The sequence below is a fragment of the Saccopteryx bilineata genome, chromosome 3 (genome assembly GCF_036850765.1).
Source record: "Saccopteryx bilineata isolate mSacBil1 chromosome 3, mSacBil1_pri_phased_curated, whole genome shotgun sequence".
Classification (NCBI taxonomy): Eukaryota; Metazoa; Chordata; class Mammalia; order Chiroptera; family Emballonuridae; genus Saccopteryx; species Saccopteryx bilineata.
This window is the reverse complement of record NC_089492.1, coordinates 391,503-418,919: the sequence shown is the minus strand read 5'-3', so window position 1 is coordinate 418,919 and position 27,417 is coordinate 391,503. Positions and strand designations below refer to the sequence as shown.

The following is a 27,417-nucleotide window of genomic DNA, read 5'->3' as shown; positions in this document are numbered from 1 at the left end:
CACCAGTTATTACTCCTAGACCCTCATCTGCCCCCTCTCTATGTCCTCCCTGGCTATCTGATCTGTGGTTCTGCCCCTTGAGTCAGTCAAGACCTGTGCTCTGTACCCTGCATGAAAGCCCCCCCCCACACACACACACCAGGCCAGCTTGTCCAAGGGGACATTACTGGCAGTAGTGGCTGCTGTTGGTACCAGCATCCCCAGACCCCAGAGAGGCCACAGGAGGCAGAGACACACTTAGAATTCAGCTTTTCTTGCGCAGTCCCTGTCTCTATATCCTTGAAGTGTTGATAATCTGCGGCATAAAGTGGGTGCCTGGCTCGAGGTAAGGCACCAAGGGGAGGGCTGAGCCCTGGAGGAGGAGGAGGCCTGGGCTGGGATGGATGGTGGGCGTGGGCACCACGCTGTTCCCACTCCCTCAGACTCTCCCTTCAGACTTCGTCTGGCTTCCTCTGCACTCATCGTCTTCTTAACTCCTTCTATTCCCAGGGCTCTAGTGAAACAGTTTCTTGTGTCTCACCAAGCTGTTACTACCTATGGCCTCCTGGCCCCACTCGGTCAGCCAAGAAGTCTTTTTCTCCCCCACGTCTTAAGTCGCCCACTCTCCTCCACTGGTGCTCCTTTGCTTCCAGAATAAAGCCCAGCGCCTTGTATCCTGACCATCTCTGACCACACTCCCTCCTAAACCACCATCTCACTTTCCCTGGTCCCAGTGTACTGACTGGGTCCTTCCACCCCAACGCATGCTGTTTCCTCTGCGTCTGATGCCTCTGCTCTGTCGGTTGAACTCCGACCCTTCCTTAAAACGCCTTAAATAGATGACCATCTTGCTGGGAGGCTTTTGACCGCGGCCCATCCGCTCGGCTCAGAGGACACCCCGCCACACAGGCTCAGGGGGCGGGGTCTGCAGCGTACTACCAGTCGCTCAGGCAGGCCCCGCCCCCAAGTCCCACGGGATGCCCCGTTTTCCGGTTCTGCGCCGGAAGTGTAGCGTTGCCATGGCGAGGGCCCCGGCGCGGGGCCCGCCCCTGCGACTCCTGGAGGAGTGCGGGGCTGACAGACCCGTGGACCGGATCCCATCGACTGCGCGAGGCGGAAGGTGAGGCTCGAACTTCCGGGCCCTGCGGCGGGAGAGAGGAGGCCGGGCCCCCCGGGGACAGAGGGGGCCGGATCCCCCCCCTCCCACCCCCGGGGACAGGAGACCGGATTCCCCCCACTCCCACCCCCGAGGAGAGAGGAGGCTGTGACCTCCGGGGAGAGAGGAGGCCGGATCCCCCCACCCCCACCCCCGGGGAGAGAGGAGGCCGGGACCTCCGGGGAGAGAGGAGGCCGGATCCCCCCACCCCCACCCCCGGGGAGAGAGGAGGAAGCCCGATCCCTGGGGACGGAGGAGGCCGAGGCCGGGTCCCCGGGGAGGGAGGAGTACTGGGGTGGGGTAGGGTGGGGTGGGGGACGGAGAGAGGGGGCCGGAGTGGAGGCCAGCCGAGCTGAGCTCGAGGAAGAGAGGAAGATAAGACCGGGTTGAGCGGCAGAGGAGGCCGGGACCAGATGGAGCCCTGCATCTGGGCAGCACACACGGGGGCCAGGGAAGAAGTCTCATCCAGGCTCCACTTACCCCCTTGGGCACTGGTGGATGAGGCCCAGGGTTTGGGTGGTAAAGGTCAGGATGGCTTCTAGAAGTGACAGCTCCCAAAGGCCACTAGAAGAGCCTGATTGATTGATTTTTTAAAATGTTTATTTACTGATTTTAGAGAGAGGAAGGGAGAGAGCAGGAGAGAGATAGGAACATCGGTTCCTGTATGTGCTGGTTCAGTCCCTGTGCTTTGGGACGATGCTCTAACCAACTGAACTACCCAGCCAGGGCAGAGGGCTTTTACCTACATGTGGAATTGTTTTCATTTTTTGCAACCTGTTGGTCAGCAACTGGAATTATCAAGATTGTCAGCCCAGGAAATAAGGCCCACAGGGAAGGGACTTGCCCAAGCTTTGCATGTGCTTTGGAGTTAGGTCAGAGGAGAAACTGGACCCTCTCTGGGACAAGTTTCTTAAACGTTCAGGGATTCCAGTGACCTCCCTTATGTTGTGGGGGCCCTGGGGTCCACCTCACAGATTGGGGTCAGGGTGAGAAGTACTAACTAGTGTGTTGAAAGTGCCCTGTGCTGCTGCAGCCCAGTCAAATTCAGCCCCTGCTCCCCCTGTAGCAGGGACTGGCCCTGATAGCTGCTATGGCAGGCTCCACCGCTCATGGGCTCTGGGTTCCTGCCCTGGGACCTGGGGATAAGTTTAGCTGTGGACATGGAGGAAAAAAAAAAAAGTGCCCTGTGCTTGCAGGAGGTGATCCAAACCTGGGAGGGAGAGCCCCTTGCTGCCCTGGAACAGAGGCTGAGGTGACTATGGGATTAATTTCCATGGCTGCAGAGAGGGAGGTATTCATGGAGTCATACCAGGTTCAGGGAAGTCAGAGAAAGGCTGGCCCTCCCCAAAGCACTGCCTGCCTTTTCACCCTGGACCTTTAACTTGGGGGTGACAGTGGCATTGGGGGTACCACACTGCTCTTCGTCTCTGTCTTTGTACCCCAGGTGCTCCTCTGGCAGACTTGGGGTTTCTTTTGTGTGTGTGTGACAGAGACAGGCAGAGAGAGGGACAGGGACAGGACAGACAGACAGGAAGGGAGAGATGAGAAACATCAATTGCAGCTCTTTATTGCAGCTCCTTAGTTATTCATTGATTACTTTTTTTTTTAGCTATTTTTCTTTTTTTTTAAATTATTTTTATTTATTTATTCATTTTAGAGGAGAGAGAGAGTGAGAGAGAGAAAGAGAGAGAGAGAAGGGGGGAGGAGCAGGAAGCTTCAACTCCCATATGTGCCTTGACCGGGCAAGCCCAGGGTTTTGAACCGGCAACCTCAGCATTCCAGGTCGACGCTTTTATCCACTGTGCCACCACAGGTCAGGCTTTTTTTTTGGGTTTTTTTTTTTTTTTGTATTTTTCTGAAGCTGGAAACGGGGAGGCAGTCAGACTCCCGCATGCAACCCACCGGGATCCACCCGGCACGCCCACCAGGGGGCGATGCTCTGCCCCTCCGGGGCATCGCTCTGTCAAGATCAGAGCCACTCTAGCGCCTGGGGCAGAGGCCAAGGAGCCATCCCCAGCGCCTGGGCTATCTTTTGCTCCAGTGGAGCTTCAGCTGCGGGAGGGGAAGAGAGAGAGAGAGAGAGGAAGGAGAGGGGGAGGGGTGGAGAAGCAGATGGGTGCCTCTCCTGTGTGCCTTGGCCTGGAATCGAACCCGGGACTTCTGCACGCCAGGCCGATGCTCTACCACCGAGCCAACCGGCCAGGGCCTGATTACTTTCTTATATGTGCCTTGATGGGGGGGGGGGGCTACAGCAGAATGAGTGACCCCTTGCTCAAGCCAGCGACCTTGGGGTCATGTCTGTGATCCCACACTCAAGCCGGTGACCTTGGGGTTTCAAACCTGGGTCTTTTGTGTTCCAGTCCGAGACTCTATCCACTGCGCCACCACCTGGTCAGGCATTGGGGTTTCCCTGAGAGAAAAGGTGTGACAAGGCCACCTTGGCGCTGGCACCTAGCCAACATCAGTGGCATCCAGGGGAGCCCCAGTGTAGGGCTGAGTTTCTGTAGGGACTAGAGGCTGCCTGAAGGAGTGTACATGAGGCCAGCTCTGTGCTCTTCCTCGTGATGGATGCCTGGGACAGGAAGCCCTCCTGATACCTGAGCTGAATTTCCTCAGTGCAGTCTGTACACTCCTCCCTTAGGTCTCCATTGGCTTGTCCTGGTCTCATGCCTCACTTATTGGGGTCTGCCTGAACTCTGCTGTCTGTCAGAGGTTGCCTGGGCTCGTGAGCACCTAGGCAAAGGGCTCTTGTATGTGTGGTCTTAAAGTTTGGGGTCTATATTCTAGTGATTTCTGAATCTCTGGTGTCTACTAGCAGCCTGTTCACTTTTTGCAGTTTTGGAACCTGAGTCTCTGGTGAACCATCCATGACCCACCCAGCATAACATATCTGTCCACGAGTTTCGCACCCCAGTGCCCCTGCCACAGTCTCATTAGCAAAGCAAGAGACCTGAGTGGGAGTTACAGGTCTTCCCTCACCTTCTGACTCTCTGAAAACTTCCTCCTAAGTGGGCTGTATTGTGATACTTCCTGCCCATCCCTTCCTTCAAATAGCTGGGCTGCAGCCCTGGCCTCTCGTGATCTTGCCTTCATCCTTTGTCGCTTAGCCAGAGTGAGTGATCTGATTCTTTTTTTTTTTTTTTGCCACTTTTTATTTATTTACTTTTTTAGATTTTATTCATTTTTATTAGAGAGAGAGAGCGTGAGAGATAGAGAGAGAACAGGGGGAGGAGCAGGAAGCATCAACTCCCATATGTGCTTTGACCAGGCAAGCCCAGGGTTTTGAACCGGCGACCTCAGCATTCCAGGTCGACGCTTTATCCACTGCGCCACCACAGGTCAGGCCAGAGTGAGTGATCTGATTCTTATCCTTGCCCTGAAATCCTTCCTCCTCTGCATCTGGCCCCACCGCACCCCCTTTCCACCTGCCTGGAAGTGGAAAGGAGAGAGTGAACCTCCTCCATCCTTTCCAGCTCAGTGGCCTTGGACAGGACCTCGCCAGCAGAGCAGGCTGCGGAAGGGGGCAGAGAGTTGCAGGAAAGTCTGATTTCACGGAGGGTCCCATGAAGAAGAGCATGTGCTTGGTGGATTTTGAGAGATGTGTTCGTCCTGGTAAATACCACTGCACTGCTTTCTCCTGTAGATTCCGTGTCTCCTTTGTTGAATTTTACATAAATGAAATTGTACCACAAACCCTTGGTGTCTGACTTCCTTCCCCTGTCATAACATTGGGAGAGCGAGGTGGGTGCCTGTATGGGTGGGTAGTTCATCCTTTCCCTTGCTGGGTGGGGGTGCGCCATTGTGCGAGTGTAGAGCCATTTCATCTGCACACTTACCTGCGGTTCTTTCCGGTGTTTGGCTGTGGTGAATAAAGCTGCTGTGAGCATTTATGCACACAGTCTGTCTGGACATGGGCTTTACTTCTCTTGGTCTGAAATGATAGGATGGATTGGAACATGTGGTTAACTTCATCAGAAAGTGCCGAATTCTTCCAAAATGGCTTCACATTCATTTCTCATTCACAGTTCCATATTATCTTTAAGTCACTGTTGTCATCCTTTTTTTTTTCCTTTCTTTTTTACGGAGACAGAGAGAGTCAGAGAGAGGGATAGATAGGGACAGACAGACAGGAATGGAGAGAGATGAGAAGCATCAATCATTAGTTTTTCAGTGCGACACCTTAGTTGTTCATTGGTTGCTTTCTCATATGTGCCTTGACCATGGGCTTTCAGCAAACTGAGTGACCCCTTGCTTGAGCCAGCGACCTTGGGTCCAAGCTGATGAGCTTTGCTCAAACCAGATGAGCCCGCGCTCTAGCTGGTGACCCCGGAGTCTCGAACCTGGGTCGTCCGCATCCCAGTCCGATGCTCTATCCACTGCGCCACCGCCTGGTCAGGCTGCTGTCATCCTTTTTATTTATGCATCTACTTTTCTAAAGGTTTATTTTACTTTGTTTATTTTGGAGAGGCGGGGTGGGGGAGAAGGAGAGGAGGGCTGAGAGAGAGAGAAGGAAAAGAGGAACAGGAAGTATTAACCCTTGTATGTGCCTTGACCGGGCAAGCCAGGGGTTTTGAAATGGCGACCTCAGCGTTCCAGGTCGAGGTTTTACCCACTGTGCCCCACAGGCCAGGAAGCCGTTTGTTTCTCTTCCTTGTGAATGTCTTTTATAATCTTTTATCCAGTCCTTTGCCAGACCTGGGTATTACAAGTGTGTCTTCACAGTCTGTGGCTGGCCTCGTAATTCAGTACCAATGTATTGAACGGCAGACACTTTTAACTTTAATGAAGGCCAGTTTGTCCATTTTTCCTTTATTGTTTCTGCTTTCTCTCATGGTGTGAGTCGAGGCCAAGCGCATTGTTTTCCATGTGGATGTCCAGTCATCCCAACACCACTGTTTGAAGACCACTCTCCCTCCGTTGTATCACCTAACACTTTGGTTGAAAATCAGTTGACATACATGAGAGGGCCTATTTCTGGATGCCCTGTTTTCCTCATTGACTTTGTGTTGATTTCCTATAGACTTGATTGTTGCAGCTTTATAATATACTGCTCACAAAACTTAGGGACTATTTCAAAATGAATCTGAAGCGATAATAAATTTGATTTATTTTTATTAAACAAGAACATCAGAAAAGCAGATGATGTCAAAGGAAGTTGTTTGATTATGCAAATGAGATGCAAATTAAGCTTTTATTTCATTGGTGAAAATGCACTAGACAAAAGGCTGAAAGTACTGGAGTATCTGTACGGCCCCTGATCCCCTAATTTTTGTGAGCAGTGTAAGTCTTGAGATCAAGCACTGCGAATTCTTCAACCTGGTTTCTCTTTTTCACATCATTTTGGCTCTTCAAGATATTACGCAGTTTGTCCCTGAAACCTATATGGTTTTGTTCACCAGTGTCATCCCAATAAATTCAGTAAAAAAGGCAAAAAAAAAAGAAAAGATTATGCAGTTCTTTCTGTATTTAGAATTAGCTTGTGAATTTCTACAAAAAGGCTTACTGGGCTTTTCATTAGGATTGTATTAACGCTGTAGTTCTATTTGGGGAGAATTGACATTTTAACTATATACAACATGGTGTATATATCTCCATTTGTTTAGGTCTCTGTATTATCTATTGCCGTATAACAAAGAGCCCTAAAATGAAGTGGTTTAAGCAATAAACACTTATTATTTTACAGGAATTCAAAATGGCGTAGCTGGGTGGTTCCTGTGGCAGTTAGTGTCCTTGGCCAGGTTTGCATCATTTGAGGGCTGGATGGGGGTTAGAGAGCGGCCTGCAAAGTGGCTCCTTCCTGTTACTGTTGGCAGGTGGCCCCGGTCCTCACCCACGGGCCTCCCCTCCACTGCTCTGTGGCCACAGCCCCACAAGGAGACACCCAGCTTATGTCCTAACTACTGAGGATTAATATCATGTCCACTTTTTATTCCTGTTCGTTAGAAATGAGTCATCCCTGGCCGGTTGGCTCAGCGGTAGAGCGTCGGCCTAGCGTGCGGAGGACCCGGGTTCGATTCCCGGCCAGGGCACACAGGAGAAGCGCCCATTTGCTTCTCCACCCCTCCGCCGCGCTTTCCTCTCTGTCTCTCTCTTCCCCTCCCGCAGCCAAGGCTCCATTGGAGCCAAGATGGCCCGGGCGCTGGGCATGGCTCTGTGGCCTCCGCCTCAGGCGCTAGAGTGGCTCTGGTCGCAATATGGCGACGCCCAGGATGGGCAGAGCATCGCCCCCTGGGGGGCAGAGCACCGCCCCTGGTGGGCGTGCCGGGTGGATCCCGGTCGGGCGCATGCGGGAGTCTGTCTGACTGTCTCTCCCTGTTTCCAGCTTCAGAAAAATGAAAAAAAAAGAAAAAAAAAAGAAATGAGTCATTATGTCTAACCCATACTCAAGGGGAAGGGGTGTCAGTGTATTCTGTGCTTTGTGCTACTAATTTTATAAGTGATATTTATCATTCTGCATTTTCCAAGTACAGATACATACAGTTGGCTGTTTTTTTTTTTTTGTTTGTTTGGGTTTTTTTTAGATTTTATTCATTATAGAGAGGGGAGGAGGAGAGAGAGAAGGGGGGAGGAGCAGGAAGCATCAACTCCCATATGTGCCTTGACCAGGCAAGCCAAGGTTTTGAACCGGCAACCTCAGCGTTTCCAGGTTGACGCTTCATCCACTGCGCCGCCACAGGCTAGGCCCCTACGGTTGGTTTTGACGTGTTGTCCTTGTGACCTACAACCTTGCTGTTTATTTTAGTAGCCCTCCTGTAGGTTCCTGAGGGTTTTCTCCGGGCCTCCTACATGCCTTCTGCGTCTAAAGAGTTTTATATCTTCCCTTCCAACCTGCGTGCTTTTTATTTCTTGCCTTAGTGCGCTGGCTGGGCCTCTGGCACAAGGGTCCTCCCTGGCCCCAGGTTGAGCCCTACAAGGGTTAATCATTTCTCCAGCCTCACAGGGCTAGTCTCTGGATGTGCTTTCTGACCCTGTGCCAGGCGAGGTTACGTGACAGCTGATCCCCCAATTCTACTGCTGGCGCGATCCCGGTGGTTCCCCACGGCCAGGGAAGCCAGGCACTCAGAGGGCATTTGTGCCCTTAATCTGTGAGTGTGCGTTTCCTTCTGCTGTGACCCGGGGCAGCTGGAAGCCCCAGGGAGCTGAATATCTAAAGTTGGCACTTCAGTTCACAGCCTGAGTCCCAGTTGGCCTTCTGTCCTGGAAAGGACCTTTCTAGCCACAGCCCAGAAGAGGCCCGGTGTGGGAACCCAGCACATTTCTCGTGGGGGCACTGCCCCCGTGAGAGTGGGATGGCTGGTGGGGGATGTGTTCCACAGACACGCCCATGCCGCTTGGGCCAGTCACATGCTGTTTTTCTGGACACTTGGTCTCTGTTCAGGTGGGCGTGTCCTGATGTGTGTTGGGTTTCATGTGCATCTCCCTGATGACCAGTGACCTGGCCGGTGTGTTTACTGATGTGAAGTGGCTCTTGCGGTCAGTCTGGCCCATTTTCCTGTTTGGTAGAGGTTTTTTGTTTTGTTTTGCTTTTTAGCAGTTCTTTCTATAACAATTGTTGGTTATGTATTGCTGATATGAGTTCCTACTCTGTGGCTTGCTTCTGCACTTGTATTTTTAAACTTTATTGAGATCGCCTGACCTGTGGTGGCGCAGTGGATAAAGCGTCGACCTGGAAATGCTGAGGTCGCCGGGTTGAAACCCTGGGCTTGCCTGGTCAAGGCACATATGGGAGTTGATGCTTCCAGCTCCTCCCCCTTCTCTCTCCTGTCTCTCTCCTCTCTAAAAATGAATAAATAAAAATAAAATAAAATAAACTTTATTGAGATCATTGTATATGCACAGTTGTTAGAAGTAGTTCAGAGGTACCTCTCCTTACTCCCCAGCCCCCTAAAGACACAGAACTGCGCTACGGAGCCTCACCCAGGACACGGGTGGTTAGAGGTTTCCCCAGAGTGACTGCATTGGGCATGAGTGCATGTTTACTTCTGCGCAGCCTTGTCGCGTGTAGGTTTGTGTGAGCACACAGGACCCACCCCATCCCACACCTAAAGCTGAACATTCAAGGAGGGTCCTTTGACTGCGCTCAGCAGACGTGACTGTTGGCGGTATGCAGGTAGCCTCGCAACCCACCTGAGCCATGTGCACCCAGTGCTGGTGCTGTGGTGTGGGTGTTTCCCTTGAGACAGCTGTTTCACTTTGGGCTGTTACAAATCAAGTCATGAAATCCATGCACAGGTTTCTGTGTGAACTTAACTTTTTATTAATTAATTAATTATTATTTTTCTTGTGACAGACACAGAGAGAGGGATAGGCAGGGACAGACAGACAGGAAGGAGAGAGATGAGAAGCATCAATTCTTTGTTTTGGCTCTTTGTCCCCTTAGTTGTTCATTTATTGCTTTCTCATATGTGCCTTGACCTGGGGTGGGGGATACAGCAGAGCAAGTGACGCCTTGCCCAAGACAGTGACCCTAGGCTCAAGCCAGAGACCTTGGGCTTCAAGCCAGCAACCATGGGGTCACGTCTATGATCCCACGCTCAAGCCCGATGAGCCTGAGATGAAGCCAGCAACCCTGGGGTTTGAACCTGGGTCTTCCACATCCCATTCCGATGCTCTGTTTATTCACTGAGCCACTGCCTGGTCAGGCTTAAGGTTTTATTTTAAAGATTTTATTTATTGCCGGACCTGTGGTGGCACAGTGAATAAAGTGTTGACCTGGAACGCTGAGGTCACCGGTTGAAAACCCTGGGCTAAGGCCCTGGCTGGTTGGCTCAGTGGTAGAGCGTCGGCCTAGCGTGCAGAAGTCCCGGGTTCGATTCCCGGCCAGGGCACACAGGAGAAGCGCCCATCTGCTTCTCCACCCCTCCCCCTCTCCTTCCTCTCTGTCTCTCTCTTCCCCTCCCGCAGCCGAGGCTCCATTGGAGCAAAGATGGCCCCGGCGCTGGGGATGGCTCCTTGGCCTCTGGCCCAGGCGCTAGAGTGGCTCCGGTCGCAACAGAGCGACGCCCTGAGGGGCAGAGCATCGCCCCCTGGTGGGCAGAGCGTCACCCCTGGTGGGCGTGCCGGGTGGATCCCGGTCGGGCACATGCAGGAGTCTGTCTGACTGTCTCTCCCCGTTTCCAGCTTCAGGAAAAAAAAAAAAAAAAAGAAAAAAAGAAAACCCTGGGCTAACCTGGTCAAGGCACATGTGGGAGTTGATGCTTCCTGCTTCTCCTCCCTTTCTCTCTCTCTTTCTCCCATATATAAAATGAATAAATATTTAAAAAGAAAGATTTTGTTTATTGATTTTACAGAGAGAGAAGGGTAGGGGAGGAATGAGAAGTATCAGCTTATAGTTGCTTCTCTTTAGTTGTTAATTAATTGCTTGTCGTATGTGCCTTGACCGTGCAAGTCCGGGGTTCTGAACTGGCGACCACAGGCCAGGCTGAATGAAAATTTTTATTTCTCTGGAATAAGTGCCCCAAAGCACAGCTGCTCAGTCATGTGGTAAGTATGCATTTAGTTTAGTTTTTGTTGTTTTTTTATATATTTATATATATATAAGACACTGCCAGACAGTTCTCCAGAGTGGCTGTGCCACGGGCAGTAGGAGACCCTGTGCTCTGAGGGTGTGGATGGACTCCCTGTGGCTGTCATTTGCAACTGCCTGAGGATAAAGCTGGCCAGGGTCTTCTCACCCCGTGTCCTTTTTTTAAAGAAAACGAGTTTTATTTTATTTATTTATTATTTTTTTTGGTGGCAGAGACAGAGAGAGTCAGAGGGAGGGACAGATAGGGACAGACAGACAGGAAGGGAGAGAGATGAGAAACATCAATTCTTCGTTGCGGTCCCTTAGTTGTTCATTGATTGCTTTCCCATATGTGCCTTGACCGTGGGCCTTCAGCAGACCGAGTGACCCCTTGCTCGAGCCAGTGATCTTGGGTCCAAGCTGGTGAGCTTTGCTCAAACCAGATGAGCCCGCGCTCAAGCTGGCGACCTCGGGGTCTCGAATGGGGTCCTCTGCATCCCAGTCCGATGTTCTATCCACTGCGCCACCACCTGGTCAGGCTCACCCTGTGTTCTTGTCAGTGAAGTGTCCGTTCACGCCTTGTGCCCTCTTTCTAATTGGAGTCCTTGGGGTTTTTTCCTGCTGCGTTTTGGGAGTTCTTTGTGTTTGCTGGACAGAAGGCCTTTGTTGGGTCTGTGGTTTGCGAATACGGTCTCCAGTCAAGAAGCTGTCTTTTCAGCCTCTTCTCAGGGTCTTTAGCAGAGCAGACGTTTTCGATTTTGGTGAGTCCAGTCGGCCCCGTGGACTGTGCTTGCTTCTGGTGTCGCCTCTGTCTTCTGTACGGCTCCACCTTTTACTCCCCCGTGCACAGCTTCCCTGTCCAGTGAGTGTGTAGCTGTGCTGCCCGGCTGACCCAGTGTCAGTATTGGAAAGACTCCTTTTCTACTGCCGGACGGGGTCGTAGCTGAGGGTCTCCACACGTGTGCGTTGGTTCCTGGACTCTGTTGTGCTCCAGCTGTCTGTCCCTCTGTCCCTAAGCCAGTGCCTCAGCATCTCACTTACCACCCTCTATGATTAATCTCGATATCTGAATCTATAATGCCTTGAAATTTGTTCATTTCTAGGATTGTTCTGACTGTTCTTGACCTTTTGCATTTCACATAAAATGGAGCATTAGTTTGGAGAGAGAATTGTGTTGGAGAATTAAGGGTCTCCGCTGCCACGGTGGGGATTCTGATTGTGATTGCACTGAGTCTGAGATGAAATTGGGGGGAATGACATCTTTACAGTTCCGAGTCTTGACCCGTGCAGGTGGTGTGTCCTGCATTGACTCCGGGTTTCTCTCCCATCCTTTGTGGTTTCCTTGTGAGAGGTCCTGCTTGTCTTGAGTTCCTCTGAGTTACTGAGGCATCGATGCTTTTGGATGCAATTATGTTATTATAAGTTGTATAATCTTTTTCTATTTGTTCCTGGCATTTATAAATACAGTTGATTTCTGTAACTTAACCTTGTATCTGCCAATATTGCTCTGTTCTCATATTCTTTTTTTTTAAATTTTTTTATTTATTGATTTTTAGAGAGAGGGGAGGGAGGGAGGGAGAGAGAGAGACAGAGAGAGAGAGAGAGAAAGAGGAGGAGTAGGAAGCATCAACTCCCATATGTGCCTTGACCAGGCAAGCCCAAGGTTTTGAACTGGCAACCTCAGTGTTCCAGGTTGACGCTTTATCCCACTGCGCCACCACAGGTCAGGCCTCATATTAATTCTAATAGTTTTTCTGTAAGATGTCAGGGTAGCATCATGCACTATATGTCATTTGTGAATAATGCCTTTTTCTACCCTTCCTATCCTTATTTTTTTCTTTCCCTCTTGTACTGGCTCGACGACCAGTTCAGCATGAATAGAACTCATGGTCCCAGAGGACCTTGTCTCACAAAGGTCCAGTGGGGCTCTGTTAATTAGGTGGACAATCACCTTGCTGACGGGAGCTGATGTTGAAGGGTGGGGTCCTGTGCAGCGGATGGAGCACTGTAACACGTGGAAGGCGCTGTGGGTTGGTGCACGCCCTCCGCTGATGGCTCAGGACGAGGGAGAAGGGGCAGAGGGTAGTTGTACGGTTTCTGGAGCGTTCGGGCTGTCACCTGGGCCCTGCACCCGGCTGAGCGTGGTCCTCAGTCAGCAGCTCTTCGGTCCCCTCGGGGTCCACTCGGAGTCCACTCGGAGTCCACTCGGGGTCCACTCGGAGTCCACTCGGGGTCCACTCGGAGTCCACTCGGGGTCCACTCGGGGTCCACTCGGGGTCGGGCAGTCATGCAGGACAGCGATGACTGATCGGCAGGGCAGATGGGGCCTGCAGTGCGAGGGTCAGGTTTGTGGCAGCGAGCTGGGCCGGGGTGATGGTCAGAGACTGACATGTGTGGGGCAGTGGGCAGGAGTTCCTGGTGGTGACAGGGTCGGGGCCATGGGCAGAGGACGAAGCACTGGCACAGAGCTGACAGTCCACGGGAACATCGATGGCACTCACAGGAACTGGGCCTGACAGCCATGAGGGCGGTGCCCGCGGCAGGCCTGGGGGGTGGTGGATGTACTGGGGGCTCATGTCCCTGTGAACTCGGGGCGTGGGGCTGCTGCAGCGAGGGCGGGGGCAAGGTGGGGAGACACAGCTTCCAGAGAAGGCTGAGGGGAAGGGAGCAGGATGGAGGGGACGAGGTTCCGTGGGACAGGGCTGAGCCCAGGGCAGGTGACTGGCTGCGAGGCGTGGACAGGAGGCCAGGAGCCCCTGCTCTATGCTGCTGCTCCATCTCAGCCACGGTTTTCAGGGGGGAGGGCCCCCACTGTACCCCAGCCCACAGTGGGCCCCTCCCTTCATGGGGACCTGAATCCAGTTACTGTACTTCCTTATCCCTTTTCTTTTACAAAGGACAAAGGGGTTTGTTTTCTTTAGCGAAAGCACCTGTGCAAGTCTCTACCCGTAGGAAACACCTTCCCCTTGTGGGAGGAGTCTAAGGCCTGATACTTCTTCGAGAGCCTCAGGGGCACCTCGGGGGGCTGGCACCCTGGTGTCTGCGGTCCGGCCACCTGCATGGTCCCAAGCATGTCTGACTTCTCATTATTAGGGGAAGTGAGTGTCTGTCTGGGTGTTCTCAGTGCTGTCTGTCCTTTTTCCTGTGAGCTGTGTGGCCCTTGGCCCACTGCACAGAGCCCATCATGACTGACCCATGACCATGTTGTCGTGTTTATTGTAAATGTTCTTGCCTGGCTGACCACCTGACTCTGAGTTTGTAGGTTTTGTTTTGTTTTCACAGTGCACACATTTTGAAAATGTAGTGTAATCGGATCAGTTTTCACTTGTTTCTGGGTTTCGTGTCAGGCTCAGAAAGGCTCTCCCTTTGCTCGTTCCCCTTCCGTCCCTGGCTTTGTTGTTCCTCACTCTGTGTCCGAGGTGTGTGTGTGGGGGACCCTGTAGTCCACTCCACTCCCATCAGCCCCGTGGGGCCTCCCTGGCCCCACCTGGACCTGGACATTACTAGGCCCTACTTCGCGGGCCTCCTCCCCTCCCCTATCTGCCTTGCGCTGGTCCTTTCCTTGTGTCTGACAGCCTTTTCACCCTCAACTTGTTACTCTTTTAAAAAAAAAATTTTTTTTAATTGATTGATTTTCAGAGAGAGGAATGGAGAGACAGGAACATAGATCTGTTCCTGTATGTGCCCTGACCAAGGCTCGAACTGGCAACCTCTGTGCTTTGGGATGATACTGTAACCAACCGGGCTGTCCGGCCAGGGCCACCTTGTTACTCTTGTTCTCTGATGTCCACTTCCTGCCAGGTGGGTGTACAGGTGTCAGCATTGCTCCTGTGAGGTCCCCCACCCTGGATCTGATCACATCACTCATTTGTCTGAAAGCCTCTGGCTCCTACGGCCTGTTGGTCAGAAGCCAACTCCTTGGCCAGAGACAGAAGATGGAGTGTCCTCTACAGTGCTACCCTCCTGGGCCCAACTTGTCACGCAACAGGTGTGCACACCTGCCCTCCCAAAACAGAGTGCGCAAAGTTGTTTTGAAGTTTATCTTTGCATGTCTCAAAAGTCAAACAGCAGGCCCTGGCCAGGTGGCTCAGTGATAGAGGGTCAGCCCAGCATGTGGAAGTCCTGAGTTTGATTTCCAGTCAGGGCACATGGGAGAAGCAACCATCTGCTTCTCCACCCTTCTTCTTCTCTTTCTTTCCTCTCTCTCTTACCTTCCTGCAGCCATGGCTCGAACAGTTTGAGCAAGTTGGCCCCAGGTGCTGCTCATGGCCTCCACCTCAGGCCCTGAGAAGAGCTCAGTTGCTGAGCAATGGAGCACAGTCCCCAGATGGGCAGAACATCGCCCCCTAGTGGGCATGCCATGTGGATCCCAATTGGGGCACATGCAGGAGTCTCTCTGCCACCTCTCCACTCACTAAAAAAGAAAAAAAGGCAAACAGAAATGACCAAATGTGTACATACATCCCATCCACTGCCCCTCTGCCTTTCCTGTGACCACTGTCATTTCTAGTGTTTGTTACATAGATATAAATGTATACTTTTTCTTTTTTACATAAGATGGCATATCCTATCCAGTTTTTTTTGTTTGTTTTTTTTAAATTTTTTATTTATTCACTTTAGAGAGGAGAGGGAGAGACAGAGAGAGAGAGAGAGAGAGAGAGAGGAGAGACAGAGAGAGAGAAGGGGGAGGAGCTGGAAGCATCAACTCCCACATGTGCCTTGACCAGGCAAGCCCAGGGCCTCGAACCGGCGACCTCAGCATTCCCAGGTCGACGCTTTATCCACTGCGCCACCACAGGTCAGGCTTTTGTTTTTTTTTAAAAATACTTTATTGATTTTACAGAGACAGGAGAGAAAGGGGAGCATGGAATGGGAAGTAACAACTCATAGTTGTTTCAGGCTAGTTGTTCATTGCTTGCTTGTGGTATGTGCCTTGACCAGGGAAGCCCAGGGTTTCGAACCAGCAACCTTGGCATTCCAGGCTGAAGGTTTATCCACTGTGCCACCACAGGCCAGGCCCTATCCAGTTTTTGTACCTTTTCTCTTCACTGAGCAAAAGCACCATTTTTCAACAGCCTTCTACACACTCCTCCCCGGGGTGGACTCATTTAATCCCACTCTGATAGACGGGGAGGTCATTCCCAGCGTTTTCTGTCTGGAAGGTCCTGCAGCAAGGCCCTGATGGCAGTGCTGCAGGATTAGCTTCTAATCTAGAACATTCCGGAACAGGCCTGCTGGGAGCAGGCGCGTGTGCCCGTGGGATGGCTGCTCTGCACTCACAGGATGCCAGCGGGCGAGGTGCCCAGGGCAGCACCCCAGGTCTGCTCTTCCTGCCGTCTCCACGCTGGTGCGAGGGGCTACCTGCCCCCACACTGCTGAGCCCTGTCATGGCCACCCCAGGACCTCTGCCCATCCCCAGTGGACCTTGCTGAGGGCAGGCCTGTCCTTGTTTCCTTATCCCTGCCCCAGAGCACAGCCCGGTGGAATAGATGAGGGGAGCTTGTTGAGTGAGCAGAGCATGCGCACCGGTCAGGTGGCTATCCTGAAGTATGTCCTGCCCCCATGTTGGGGGCAGGGCCACCTCTTCATAGCCTGGTGCCACACTTGTCGTGTTTCAGGGTCCCCAGGCACCTGGCTCCTCTGCTGAGTGTGCGCCACAGGGCACCTCAGGCCCGAGGGGTCTGTTCCTCTGCTGCACTGAGCTGACTTCACAGTGACCGAGGTCCCTCTTCCAGGTGCCAGCACGAGGCTGACGAGACGGAGTGTGTGCCCTCAGCAAGCCTGTCCTCTCGTGGAACAGACCGGCCGGGACCACAGGGCCTTGGCATCTCCCCTCTGCCTGCCCGGGAAGCCACTGTGGGGCAGTTGTACTTGCAGGCGTGGACAACAATCCTCCAAGGTGAGCCAAACTGGGGTGGGCAGGGTGGGAGCCTGGCATAGGTGCTGCGGGTTGGCCCTCTGATGAAACTTAGGGTGTTCCTGGAAGCTTGCCACCCTGGAAGTCACCCTCTACTCCTACAGGGCCCATAACACTGACCCTTCACCAGGGCAGTATCAGCGCAGCATTGGGGTTCTGGTGGACCTGTTACAGCCCCTCAACATTTATGTAGATGATCTCGTCTTGACTCATCTGTGTTTTTCTGCAGAATGAAAACACACTTCCCCCCCTCGAGTCAGTTTCCCATTTTCTGCTATTATAGGTTATGCTACAAATAAAACCAGCTCTTTGTGTGTTATGAGAACCCACTCCAAGCCTGCGCAGGGCAGACGTAAGCCCCGGAAGGGCGGTGGGCGGCGCCGTCTGTCCCCTGGCATTTCTGAGATTCCTCCTCCCTCCCTGCCCTGCCCCGCCCAGGCTTGGCTCTTGTTGCACTGTCTCTCACTTTCACAGGTGCTGTGAAGTGGGCATTAGCAGCAGTGCGGTGCAGTGGTTAACATGGGACTCTGCATTGAGTCGTAGCCTCAGTTTCCCCATGTGGAGAACGGTGATAGTGGGGACCTGCCAGAGGACGGAGGGGACTGCTGAGACACTTCCTGGACAGGGTCTGGGTGTTAGGGCTTCCCGTTCCAAAGGCCAGACAGCTGGTGGTGCTTTCCACAATCTTAAGGACAGCCTGGGGGGTGCAGTGGCCAGTGCCCTCCCGGAGGCCCTGCCCACCTCTGCTCCACACTCCAGTGCAGCTTGCCTGGGCATCAGGCTGAGAGCTGCAAACAGTCGCCCAGGTTATCTCTGTTTGACATTCCGGGGAGGCTTGGGGGAGGCTTTGTGGACATAGGTGGGTGCCGCCCTGCTCAGGCCCCTCGACTTGGGTGTGGTGTGCTGGCCATCCAGTGGGACCCCACTGAGCGGGTCTGGCCTTCTTGGCTTCGCTGAGGGGCCAGCTGCCGTGGTGTGGTGTCTGTTTCCGGATGGTGGCTGAGGAGGAGGAGGCTGAGTGAGGCTTGGTGAGGGGTGGCATGCAGGTTTGGGGGCTCTTGCTGGGGGTAGCCAGGCACAAGGCACTGTAGTGCCTGCCCCTCAATGGAAATGGTCCAGAATGGGCCGCCCATTGACGTGGGGCCCTGGGACGCCCCAAGGTCACTTTGGGTACCTCTTCTCTCTTAGGGGGTGCAGTCCAGCTGCCCAAGGTCACATGGAGACTGTCCTAGGCAGCTTCCAGCGGGGAATGCAGTTAAAGGGGCCCCGAAGAGACTTGGAATTTCAGTAAGGTGGGCCCCCAGAATCGAGGGCTGAGGACCTGTGTGAGCTGGCCCAGGTGTTAGGGGCCGGCAGGGGCCCCGTGTGCAGCTTCAGCCAGTGCCCTTTCCTCCCATGCAGCCAGGGGCGGGCAGCTCCAGATCCATTTCTGTGATGCATTTCCAGGTGGCCTTCTGATGAGAAAACCAAAGACCTGTATTCCAAGTTAAAAAGCTAGTTGCTATGCTACACTGTTTTCTCTAGGATGTGGGTAGGAGAATCCCTTCTCTTGTAGGAGATGATGACATCTCTTAAGTCCTGTTAAATGTCACAAAGTCAGGCAGTGGCTCTGATGCTGGCATCCATCTTGGAGAAGTGACTCTGGTCCCCGAGATCCTGTGTGCCCACTCTGCTGGGGTCGATGCTTTATCTGCTGCGCCACCACAGGCCAGGCAGAGTCTGTATTCTAGATGGCCACAAAGCCTGGCCAAGTGAGAATGCAGATTCCTGGTGAGCTATGGATGAGCGTCTTCTGGGTGGAACACAGCCAGGGCCTCCTGAGGCACGTCCTCTGCCCACATACAGGGACCACACCGGGGGTACGGGGCAGGACAGGCCATGCTGTGTTTTCTGTGGCCATGTCCTAGCCTGACTGCCTGCCTAGCTAAATAGATCCCAAACCTCGCAGGCCACCCAGCCCGTGTCCACATGGTGGGGGCTTTTATTGCAGCCCAGGATGACTGGGGCATTGACTGGACTGAGCTTGGAACCCAGGGAGTAAGAGGCCCAGGTGCTGGGCAGTGAGGAGCTGGGGTACTGGTCAGAACAGGCTGTGATCCTTCAAGGCTGAAGGCCCAAGAGGCAGGGCCTGCCCTTGGTGCAGTTCCTGGAGAGGCCAAGGAGAAGACAACCTTGCCTGGCCCAGCCTGGGGGGCAGACAGGTCAGATGCTGTGGGACACAGGGCCAGAGCCGGGAGCCTTGGGAAGCTGCAGAGAACACCCCTGAAGCAGGCAGGCCTAGAGCACAGCCTCCTGCTCCCTTCTCAGCCCTTTCCAGAAATGCAGTGAGTCAGAACGGGGCAGGACAAGCTCTCCCGCCAAGACTGGTCTCGCAGGGCTCACTGTGGGCATGGGGTGGGCCTTGTGCAGGGCATGGCCCCAGTCTCACCTGCGAGCTGCTGGGCACCCAGCCCGCCCAGCCTGGAGCCAACCGCCATGCGTTTCCTCTTCCTCCTCAGGCCGGCGGAGCCACCTGCTGTCTACGGCCTGATCGCCTGCCCAGGGCTCCTGCCCAGAGGATGCCCTCCTGGAGACAGCCGCCAGGCCTGCTGTGTGCTTGGTGCCCTGGCTGCTCAGGGCCTTAGCCCCGGGCACCGGGTCTGGGACCCCAGGACCCGAAGCACACACCCTGCCCTGGCCTCTGTGTGGCCCTTGAGCCCGCCCCCAGGCCACACCCCCTCATTAGCACCCATGCCCTGACCCTGGGAGACAGACAGAAGGCGGCACAGGGCAGGGAAGGCCAGGCCATGGCTGCTCCCCGGCCCCACCCCGGCTCCTGAGGCCTGGAAGGAGGGAGGCTTCCAGGACTCGGGCTCCCAGGGGCCTCTGCTCGTCGTCCTGCTCTCCCTTCCCCTTTGTTGAAGTGCCAGGAAGCTGCAGCTTGGTTACCTGGAGATCACCTGCCAACCCTGGGCTGAGGCAGACCGGTCCCTCTGCCTGCCACGGGCTGTGCACCCTGACCCCAAGAGGGAAGGAGGGAGGCCCTGCCCTGGAGCAGACAGGCTGCCAGGCCTCCTGAGAGGCGCCAGCCCCGCACCGTGCTTTCTGCCAGGGGCGTGTGCCCCTCGGGCTGCCCAGGCCTGGTCACGGAGTAGAACCTCCTGACCCAGCCTTGCAGGGGCAGAGGGCACTGAGCCTCGAGGAGGGAATGCCCCCAAGGGTGTCAGTCTGGCCAGCTACCCCACCCCTCAGGCCCAGCCGGGCCCCCTTGTTCCCCCACCTGGTGCCCCGAGCAGCCCCCTCGGCAAGCAGCCCCCGCCATGGCCGAGCACCTGGAACTGCTGGCAGAGATGCCCGTGGTGGGCAGGATGAGCACGCAGGAGCGGCTGAAGCATGCCCAGAAGCGCCGTGCCCAGCAGGTGAAGATGTGGGCCCAGGCTGAGAAGGAGGCCCAGGGGAGAAAGGGCCACAGGGAGCGGGCACGGGAGGCAGCGGCTGTTGGTAGGCTGCAGAAGCGGGTCCTCTTCCCTGCGAGCGTCACGCTTCTCGAGGCTGCTGCCCGCAATGACCTGGAAGAAGGTGAGTGTGGCTGACCCCAGGGTAAGACCTAGCCTACAGCCCTGTCCCTGTCACCCTGGCGCAGTCCTTGTGAGACCTGCCAAGGGTACAGCTATGTCTTAATGGGGCTCCGGGTCGGACCCAGCTTCCTCGGGTGTGGGCTTCAGGTGACGGGACAGCAGCAGGATTCCTGCTGTGGAGGTGAAGGCAGGGCGGGGCGTGGCTCCCAGGAACCTGGAGAAACACCCAGTGGGCTGGGGGCGGCCTAGTCTTCCTGCTTCTGGCCAGGGTGCTGGGCTCTGCTCTGGAGAGTCCTGTGAGGAGCAGGGCTGCCCACACAGGCAGGCCCCCTGGACTTCCTCCTCTTCATCAGAACATTCCCAGCCCAAGGTTTGGGCAGGCTCCCAGTTCCTCCCTGTGCTGCAGGTGCTCGTAGCCCCTCTGCTTCCCGTCTCCTGAGGACTCTTCCTGCCTCCCTCCTGGGTGGGGTCCTCTGTGCAGAGGCGGAGGGGCAGAAGGCCAGGAGGCAGGGAAAGTGGACAGGGCCCAGTGGGTGTGCCACAGGGCACCGGGAACTGTGGGAAGGAGGGTGCGTCTTTGTGCTGCCTGCCAAGCACAGTCAGGGTGGCCAAGGCCACCAAGAGTGAGGGCAGGGACCAATGCAGTTCTGCCCATTGGCAGATGCTGGGGGGGGGCAGGGCTGGGAGCCCGCAGTGGGGGTGGGGGGCTATAGGTGCCAGGGCAGAGTTTGTGGGGAGAGAGTGGTCAGCCAGTAGGGAAGGCTGGGGGCAGACACAGGACATGGGTGGTGGTGGTTAGGGGAGGGACGAACACCCAGGCCAGAGTGGGGTAGTCTGGAGCCCAGTGGGACTGCTCCCACACAGGAGGGGGACATTCTGGAAGTCTGAGGGTTGGGGGTGCCATGATTTGGGAGGGGTGGGTCCTGCTGGGGTCTGGAGGTAGAGGGCTGCTGTGTGTGGCCCACTGAGGCAGAGGGAGGCCCTGCCCCTGTGCCTCCACCTTTCTTGTCCTCTGCTTCCCAACGGCGGCACCGCAGCCAGCCTAGGTCCACTCAGGTGCAGGGGCCTCCCCAGGACAGTGCTGGTCTGTCCCTGCACCTGAGCACACCTTCCCCTCTTGCAGTCCGCCAGTTCCTTAAGAGCGGGGTCAGCCCTGACCTGGCCAACGAGGATGGCCTGACAGCCCTGCACCAGGTCAGCCCTGTGGGCTGGGGGGTGGGTGTGAGCTGGGGAGGGCGCTGGGGGGTGGGTGTGAGCTGGGGAGGGCGCTGGGGGGTGGGTGAGCTGGAGAGGGCGCTGGGGGGGTGGGTGTGAGCTGGGGAGGGCGCTGGGGGGGTGGGTGTGAGCTGGGGAGGGCGCTGGGGGGTGGATGTGAGCTGGAGAGGGCGCTGCGGGGTGGGTGAGCTGGAGAGGGCGCTGGGGGGTGGGTGTGAGCTGGGGAGGGCGCTGGGGGGTGGGTGTGAGCTGGGGAGGGCGCTGGGGGGTGGGTGAGCTGGAGAGGGCGCTGGGGGGTGGGTGTGAGCTGGGGAGGGCGCTGGGGGGTGGGTGTGAGCTGGAGAGGGCGCTGGGGGGTGGGTGAGCTGGGGAGGGCGCTGGGGGGGTGGGTGAGCTGGGGAGGGCGCTGGGGGGTGGGTGTGAGCTGGGGAGGGCGCTGGGGGGTGGGTGAGCTGGGGAGGGCGCTGGGGGGTGGGTGAGCTGGGGAGGGCGCTGGGGGGTGGGTGTGAGCTGGGGAGGGCGCTGGGGGGGGGGTGTGAGCGGGGGAGGGCGCTGGGGGGTGGGTGAGCTGGGGAGGGCGCTGGGGGGTGGGTGTGAGCTGGGGAGGGCGCTGGGGGGTGGGTGTGAGCTGGGGAGGGCGCTGGGGGGTGGGTGTGAGCTGGGGAGGGCGCTGGGGGGTGGGTGAGCTGGGGAGGGCGCGGGGGGGTGGGTGTGAGCTGGGGAGGGCGCTGGGGGGTGGGTGTGAGCTGGGGAGGGCGCTGGGGGGTGGGTGAGCTGGGGAGGGCGCTGGGGGGTGGGTGAGCTGGGGAGGGCGCTGCGGGGTGGGTGAGCTGGGGAGGGCGCTGGGGGGTGGGTGTGAGCTGGGGAGGGCGCTGGGGGGTGGGTGTGAGCTGGGGAGGGCGCTGGGGGGTGGGTGAGCTGGGGAGGGCGCTGGGGGGTGGGTGTGAGCTGGGGAGGGCGCTGGGGGGTGGGTGTGAGCTGGGGAGGGCGCTGGGGGGTGGGTGTGAGCTGGGGAGGGCGCTGGGGGGTGGGTGTGAGCTGGAGAGGGCGCTGGGGGGTGGGTGTGAGCTGGGGAGGGCGCTGGGGGGTGGGTGTGAGCTGGGGAGGGCGCTGGGGGGTGGGTGTGAGCTGGGGCGGGCGCTGGGGGGTGGGTGTGAGCTGGGGAGGGCGCTGGGGGGTGGGTGTGAGCGGGGGAGGGCGCTGGGGGGTGGGTGAGCTGGGGAGGGCGCTGGGGGGTGGGTGTGAGCTGGGGAGGGCGCTGCGGGGTGGGTGAGCTGGGGAGGGCGCTGCGGGGTGGGTGAGCTGGGGAGGGCGCTGGGGGGTGGGTGTGAGCTGGGGAGGGCGCTGCGGGGTGGGTGAGCTGGGGAGGGCGCTGCGGGGTGGGTGAGCTGGGGAGGGCGCTGGGGGGTGGGTGAGCTGGGGAGGGCGCTGGGGGGTGGGTGTGAGCTGGGGAGGGCGCTGGGGGGTGGGTGTGAGCTGGTGAGGGCGCTGGGGGGTGGGTGAGCTGGGGAGGGCGCTGGGGGGTGGGTGAGCTGGGGAGGGCGCTGCGGGGTGGGTGAGCTGGGGAGGGCGCTGGGGGGTGGGTGAGCTGGGGAGGGCGCTGCGGGGTGGGTGAGCTGGGGAGGGCGCTGCGGGGTGGGTGAGCTGGTGAGGGCGCTGGGGGGTGGGTGAGCTGGGGAGGGCGCTGGGGGGTGGGTGAGCTGGGGAGGGCGCTGCGGGGTGGGTGAGCTGGGGAGGGTCCTGGGGGGTGGGTGAGCTGGTGAGGGCGCTGGGGGGTGGGTGAGCTGGGGAGGGCGCTGGGGGGTGGGTGAGCTGGGGAGGGCGCTGTGGGGTTGGGTGAGCTGGGGAGGGCGCTGGGGGGTGGGTGAGCTGGTGAGGGCGCTGGGGGGTGGGTGAGCTGGTGAGGGCGCTGGGGGGTGGGTGAGCTGGGGAGGGCGCTGCGGGGTGGGTGAGCTGGGGAGGGCGCTGGGGGGTGGGTGAGCTGGGGAGGGCGCTGGGGGGTGGGTGAGCTGGGGAGGGCGCTGCGGGGTGGGTGAGCTGGGGAGGGCGCTGGCTGGCCTCGCACTCAGACTGCCTGGTTTGCAGAGCTGCATCGACGACTTCCAGGAGATGGTGCAGCAGCTGCTGGAGGCTGGGGCCACCGTCAATGCCCGCGACAGTGAGTGCTGGACACCCCTGCATGCCGCGGCCACCTGCGGCCACCTGCACCTGGTGGAGCTGCTCATTGCCCGGTAGGGCCTGCTGGGAGCAGCTGGGGCCTGAGTGGGCGTGTGTGGCGGGGAGGGGCTGTGGCTGGGTCAGGGCAGGCAGTTCGTCCTGAGAGGCAGCCCAGCTATCTTGTCCCCAGCAAGTATGCCTTTGCCTGTTTTGTCCCTGCTTACCTTTGCTTACTGCCTCCGACCAGGCGTGGAGAGCCAGGCCTGGGCAGGGGCCACAGTGCACTTAGGAGAGTCTGTTCTGCCCACCCAGCTGCTTGCCTGGGTGTGTCCTGCCAGGTGCTGTTAGGGAATTCCTTGAGGGTAGGTCTTGACCTCCAGCTCTGGCCTCTGGGCTTCCCCAGGGTCTGCACAGAGAAATACCATTCTGGTTATTGATGAAGGAGGAATTGGCAAGGATGGGGGGGCACAGTACTTGGACACAGGTGGAGCCGTAACAAGGGGGGGGGTTAGCTTCACCAGGATCTGGGAGTCCTCCTCCACTGCCCCTCAACTCTGACCCTCTAATAGGGTAGACAGATGCTCAAATTGTCTGTGGAGTGGTCCAGGCATTGATGGTGTGTTTGTGGGGGATGGTGGGCAGTACTGAGCCCCATTCTTCCACAGCAGGCATCCACCCGTGTTCTGGGCCCCTCTCAGCTCCGACGTGAGCCCTGCTCCCTGCAGCCTGACCTTTCCTCCCGGGGGCCTTCAGAGTCCTAGCACCTGCCTCCTGACAGATGGGCCCGCTGAGCATACTCATGGGGCTGATGGGGCAGTAACTTAGAGACACAGGTGGAGACTGCAGGACATCTAACTGGTTGGAGGACAGGATCTAAGGCTGAGGGGCAGGCAGATGAGCCCAGGGACAGCCTCTCCCTACAGCATCTGAGACCTGGGGCCTCCTCATTGTCAGCTTCTGTGTCCTGGAGGCCACCTAGGCTCAGAGCTTCTGCAGAGGGACCTCTGAGAGGCGACTGGGAGCCTCCCTGTGGGGAGAAGATGAGAGAGGTCCTGTGGCTAGAACCCCCTGTCCACCTTCCCTGCAGTGGTGCGGACCTCTTGGCGGTCAACACCGATGGGAACATGCCCTATGACCTGTGTGAGGACGAGCCCACGCTAGACTGCCTTGAGACAGCCATGGCCAACCGCGGTGAGTGTGACCCCGCCTGCCGCCGGGGGTGGGCTCGGGGTGCTGGCTCTGAGCCTGCGCTTCTGCAGGCATCACCCAGGACGACATCGAGGAGGCCCGGGCCTTGCCCGAGCTGCACATGCTGGAGGACATCCACGGCCTGCTGCACACAGGGGCTGACCTCAATGCCCCCGGGGACCATGGGGCCACCTTGGTGAGGACCTGACCAGGGGAACAAAGGTGGGGGAGGTGGCTGCCTGAGGGGTGCAGTCTGGACTCACGGCTGGGTGGTTTGCCTGCAGCTACACATCGCCTCTGCCAACGGGTTCAGTGAGGCGGCTGCACTGCTGCTGGAGCACCGGGCCAGCCTGGGCGCCAAGGACCACGACGGCTGGGAGCCCCTGCACGCCGCGTCCTACTGGGGCCAGGTGCGCCTGGGGCTGGAGCGGCTGGAGCGCTTGGGGCCGCTGGGGCGGGGGCGGGCCTGCTGCTCCCGAGCCTTCAGCAGCCTGGGCTCCCCCGCACACAGGTGCACCTGGTGGAGCTGCTTGTGGCACACGGCGCTGACCTCAACGGGAAGTCCCTGATGGAAGAGACACCTCTTGGTGAGCTGGGGGCTGCCTCCTCCTCGTCGCATAGTAGACTGGGGGGAGGACAGCCCTGACCCTCCGCCTACTCTTCCTCAGACGTGTGTGGGGACGAGGAGGTGCGGGCCAAGCTGCTGGAGCTGAAGCACAAGCACGACGCACTCCTGCGCGCCCAAGGCCGCCAGCGCTCCCTGCTGCGCCGCCGCACCTCCAGCGCCGGCAGCCGGGGGTGAGCCCCGCCCACCGAGGCCCCACCCACCGAGGCCCCACCCCCTGCCCCTGCCCCACCTGCTGTACCCGGGTCTTTGCCCCTGCTGATGTCAGCTGGCAGGCTGAGGTGCCAGCTGGAGCCTGGGGCAGAGTCCATGGGGAGGGTGGCATCCTCCCCCACCTTCACCCTGCCCTCCCCCAGAAAGGTGGTAAGGCGAGTGAGCCTGACCCAGCGCACCAGCCTGTACCGCAAGGAGCATGCCCAGGAGGCCATCGTGTGGCAACAGCCGCCTCCCACCAACCCAGAGCCCCCTGAGGAGGATGAGGATGGCCAAACAGACACTGAGCTCGGGCCGCAGCCCCTTGAGGTGAGCTCCCCGCCCTCACTGAGGGGCAGGCCTTGACCCAGGAGCCCGTGGAACCAGTGACCCCACACGCTGGGCTGGTGCCCCATAGGGGTCAGCTGCTGGGGGCTCAAGGCCAGGGGAGGCTAGACAGGCCCTTCCTTAATGGTCTCTGGGGCCTGTGCTCCCCCCACAGGAGGACTCCGAGGTGTCCAGGACACATAATGGTCGAGTGGGGGCCCCCCCAGGCCGGCACTTGTACTCTAAGAGGCTGGACCGAAGTGTCTCCTACCAGCTGAGCCCTGTGGAGAGCACGGCGCCCGACACCCTGGGCCAGGCCTTGGCGCACCACACCCTGGCAGAGCTCAAGCGCCAGCGAGCGGCTGCTAAGCTGCAGCGCTCTGCGCCAGACGGGCCCGAGACCCCCAGGTCTGGTCTGCCGGCAGACACGGAGACTCCCCAGCCCGACGGTGGCTCCAGGGCTGGTGGAGAACCACCCCTGCTCAAGCTCACAGCCCCCTCCGAGGAGGCCCCCCTGGAGAAGAGGCCGTGCTGCCTGCTCATGTGAGGGGCTAGTGCTCAGGGTGCCGAGGGTCCAGCCAGGGCTGCTTCAGAGCCCTGCACTGGAGACCCCAACATGTGACCCGTGGGCAGGCAGCCAGCACAGGGCCACCCCACTTCCCTTATCAAGGACCACACTTTCTCACTCAGGAACAGACCTGTGACAGAAGCCATACTTGGCTCTAGAGACCTTGTTTCATTCTGTGACTCTTGATAAAGAGCCCTTCTGCCACCTGCCTTGTTGTGTCTCAGCTGGGCCACCATCCCCGCGGTGGGGAGCTGCTGTGCCGTTGGTCCGGGGTGCGCCGTCCCTGTGGGCACCTGTCTGGGGCCTGTAGGTGCTCGCTAGGGCTTGCTGGTGGAGGCCCAACCCCTGTGTGGGAGTGAGGCCCATGGCCACTGGGCAAGAAGCCTGGCCTTGACTGTGCCCTGCCTTCCCAGCCTTCTGGAAGCTCCCCTGTAACTGTCTGCTTTCCTGAGGGGAAGGGGAAATTGGAAAGCACACTCCTTGGGGACCAGGGGTGCCTGCCAGAGGAGTGGAGGTCCTTGTTTGGGAAGGGAGAGGCCAGAGCCAGAGGACCAAGGACATACAAGGCTCGTGTCAGAAACCTGGTAGGGGCCGGCCCCCCATTCCTGGCATGCAGCCTGATCCTGGGGCCTAGCTGCCAGCTTCTCCCTGGGCTGGCAAAGGGGGCCAGCAGCTGAGCTGGCTGGGCACAATGTGTCAGGTTCACAGGGGCCTCTTAGGGGCCTTGTGTGGAAGTGCTGAGGGCACTGCCAGTTCATCTGTCCATGGAGGGCAGCTTTGCATGGCCACCAGCGCTAGGTGGCATGGGTTCAGGTCACTTTACCGTTCCCATTGGACACCCATCTGGTCAGCCCAGTGTCCACAGGGCCAACCCTTCCCTGAGCATGGGTGGTTGGAGGGGTCTCCAACCTGGGGGAGGGCCAGGGGTAGGCTACTGGTTAAATTTAGTGTGGGGGCGGTGCAACTGCCCAAGGCCCACCTGCCACCGAAGCTGCCACTTGGGCCCTGCTGCCAGGGGGCGGGCGGGGCTG

At 57.8% G+C, this 27,417-nt stretch overlaps 1 protein-coding gene, 2 long non-coding RNA genes and 1 other non-coding gene across 7 annotated transcripts; 2 read left to right on the top strand and 2 right to left on the bottom strand.

Moving 5' to 3' along the window:
• The first annotated feature begins 961 nt into the window (after positions 1-961).
• PPP1R16A (protein phosphatase 1 regulatory subunit 16A) lies at positions 962-26,630 on the top strand. 4 transcript variants are annotated; one of them, XM_066265393.1, is made up of 14 exons: positions 1,002-1,099; positions 14,280-14,441; positions 16,376-16,539; positions 16,841-16,909; positions 19,056-20,115; positions 21,238-21,308; positions 23,415-23,560; positions 24,574-24,677; positions 24,746-24,870; positions 24,959-25,084; positions 25,186-25,261; positions 25,343-25,472; positions 25,656-25,821; positions 25,994-26,630. In XM_066265393.1, the coding sequence occupies exons 5-14, from the start codon at positions 19,857-19,859 to the stop codon at positions 26,363-26,365; spliced, it is 1,575 nt and encodes a 524-aa protein (XP_066121490.1). In that variant the 5' UTR covers positions 1,002-1,099; positions 14,280-14,441; positions 16,376-16,539; positions 16,841-16,909; positions 19,056-19,856; the 3' UTR covers positions 26,366-26,630. The 4 variants fall into 4 exon arrangements, with proteins under 4 accessions (XP_066121488.1, XP_066121490.1, XP_066121487.1 ...); XM_066265390.1 differs by lacking the exon at positions 16,841-16,909; XM_066265391.1 differs by lacking the exons at positions 14,280-14,441; positions 16,841-16,909 and having other exon boundaries at positions 962-1,099.
• On the top strand, positions 2,164-2,299 carry LOC136332847 (small nucleolar RNA SNORA5). The gene has a single exon (XR_010730976.1). It is a non-coding gene; the product is annotated as a small nucleolar RNA SNORA5 (small nucleolar RNA).
• LOC136329377 (uncharacterized) lies at positions 16,922-19,120 on the bottom strand. The gene is made up of 3 exons (XR_010730179.1): positions 18,986-19,120; positions 17,879-18,011; positions 16,922-17,556 (listed from the first exon to the last, which is right to left on the bottom strand). It is a non-coding gene; the product is annotated as an uncharacterized lncRNA (long non-coding RNA).
• LOC136329378 (uncharacterized) lies at positions 19,976-25,058 on the bottom strand. The gene is made up of 3 exons (XR_010730180.1): positions 24,938-25,058; positions 23,711-23,892; positions 19,976-20,105 (listed from the first exon to the last, which is right to left on the bottom strand). It is a non-coding gene; the product is annotated as an uncharacterized lncRNA (long non-coding RNA).
• Positions 26,631-27,417: the final 787 nt, after the last annotated feature.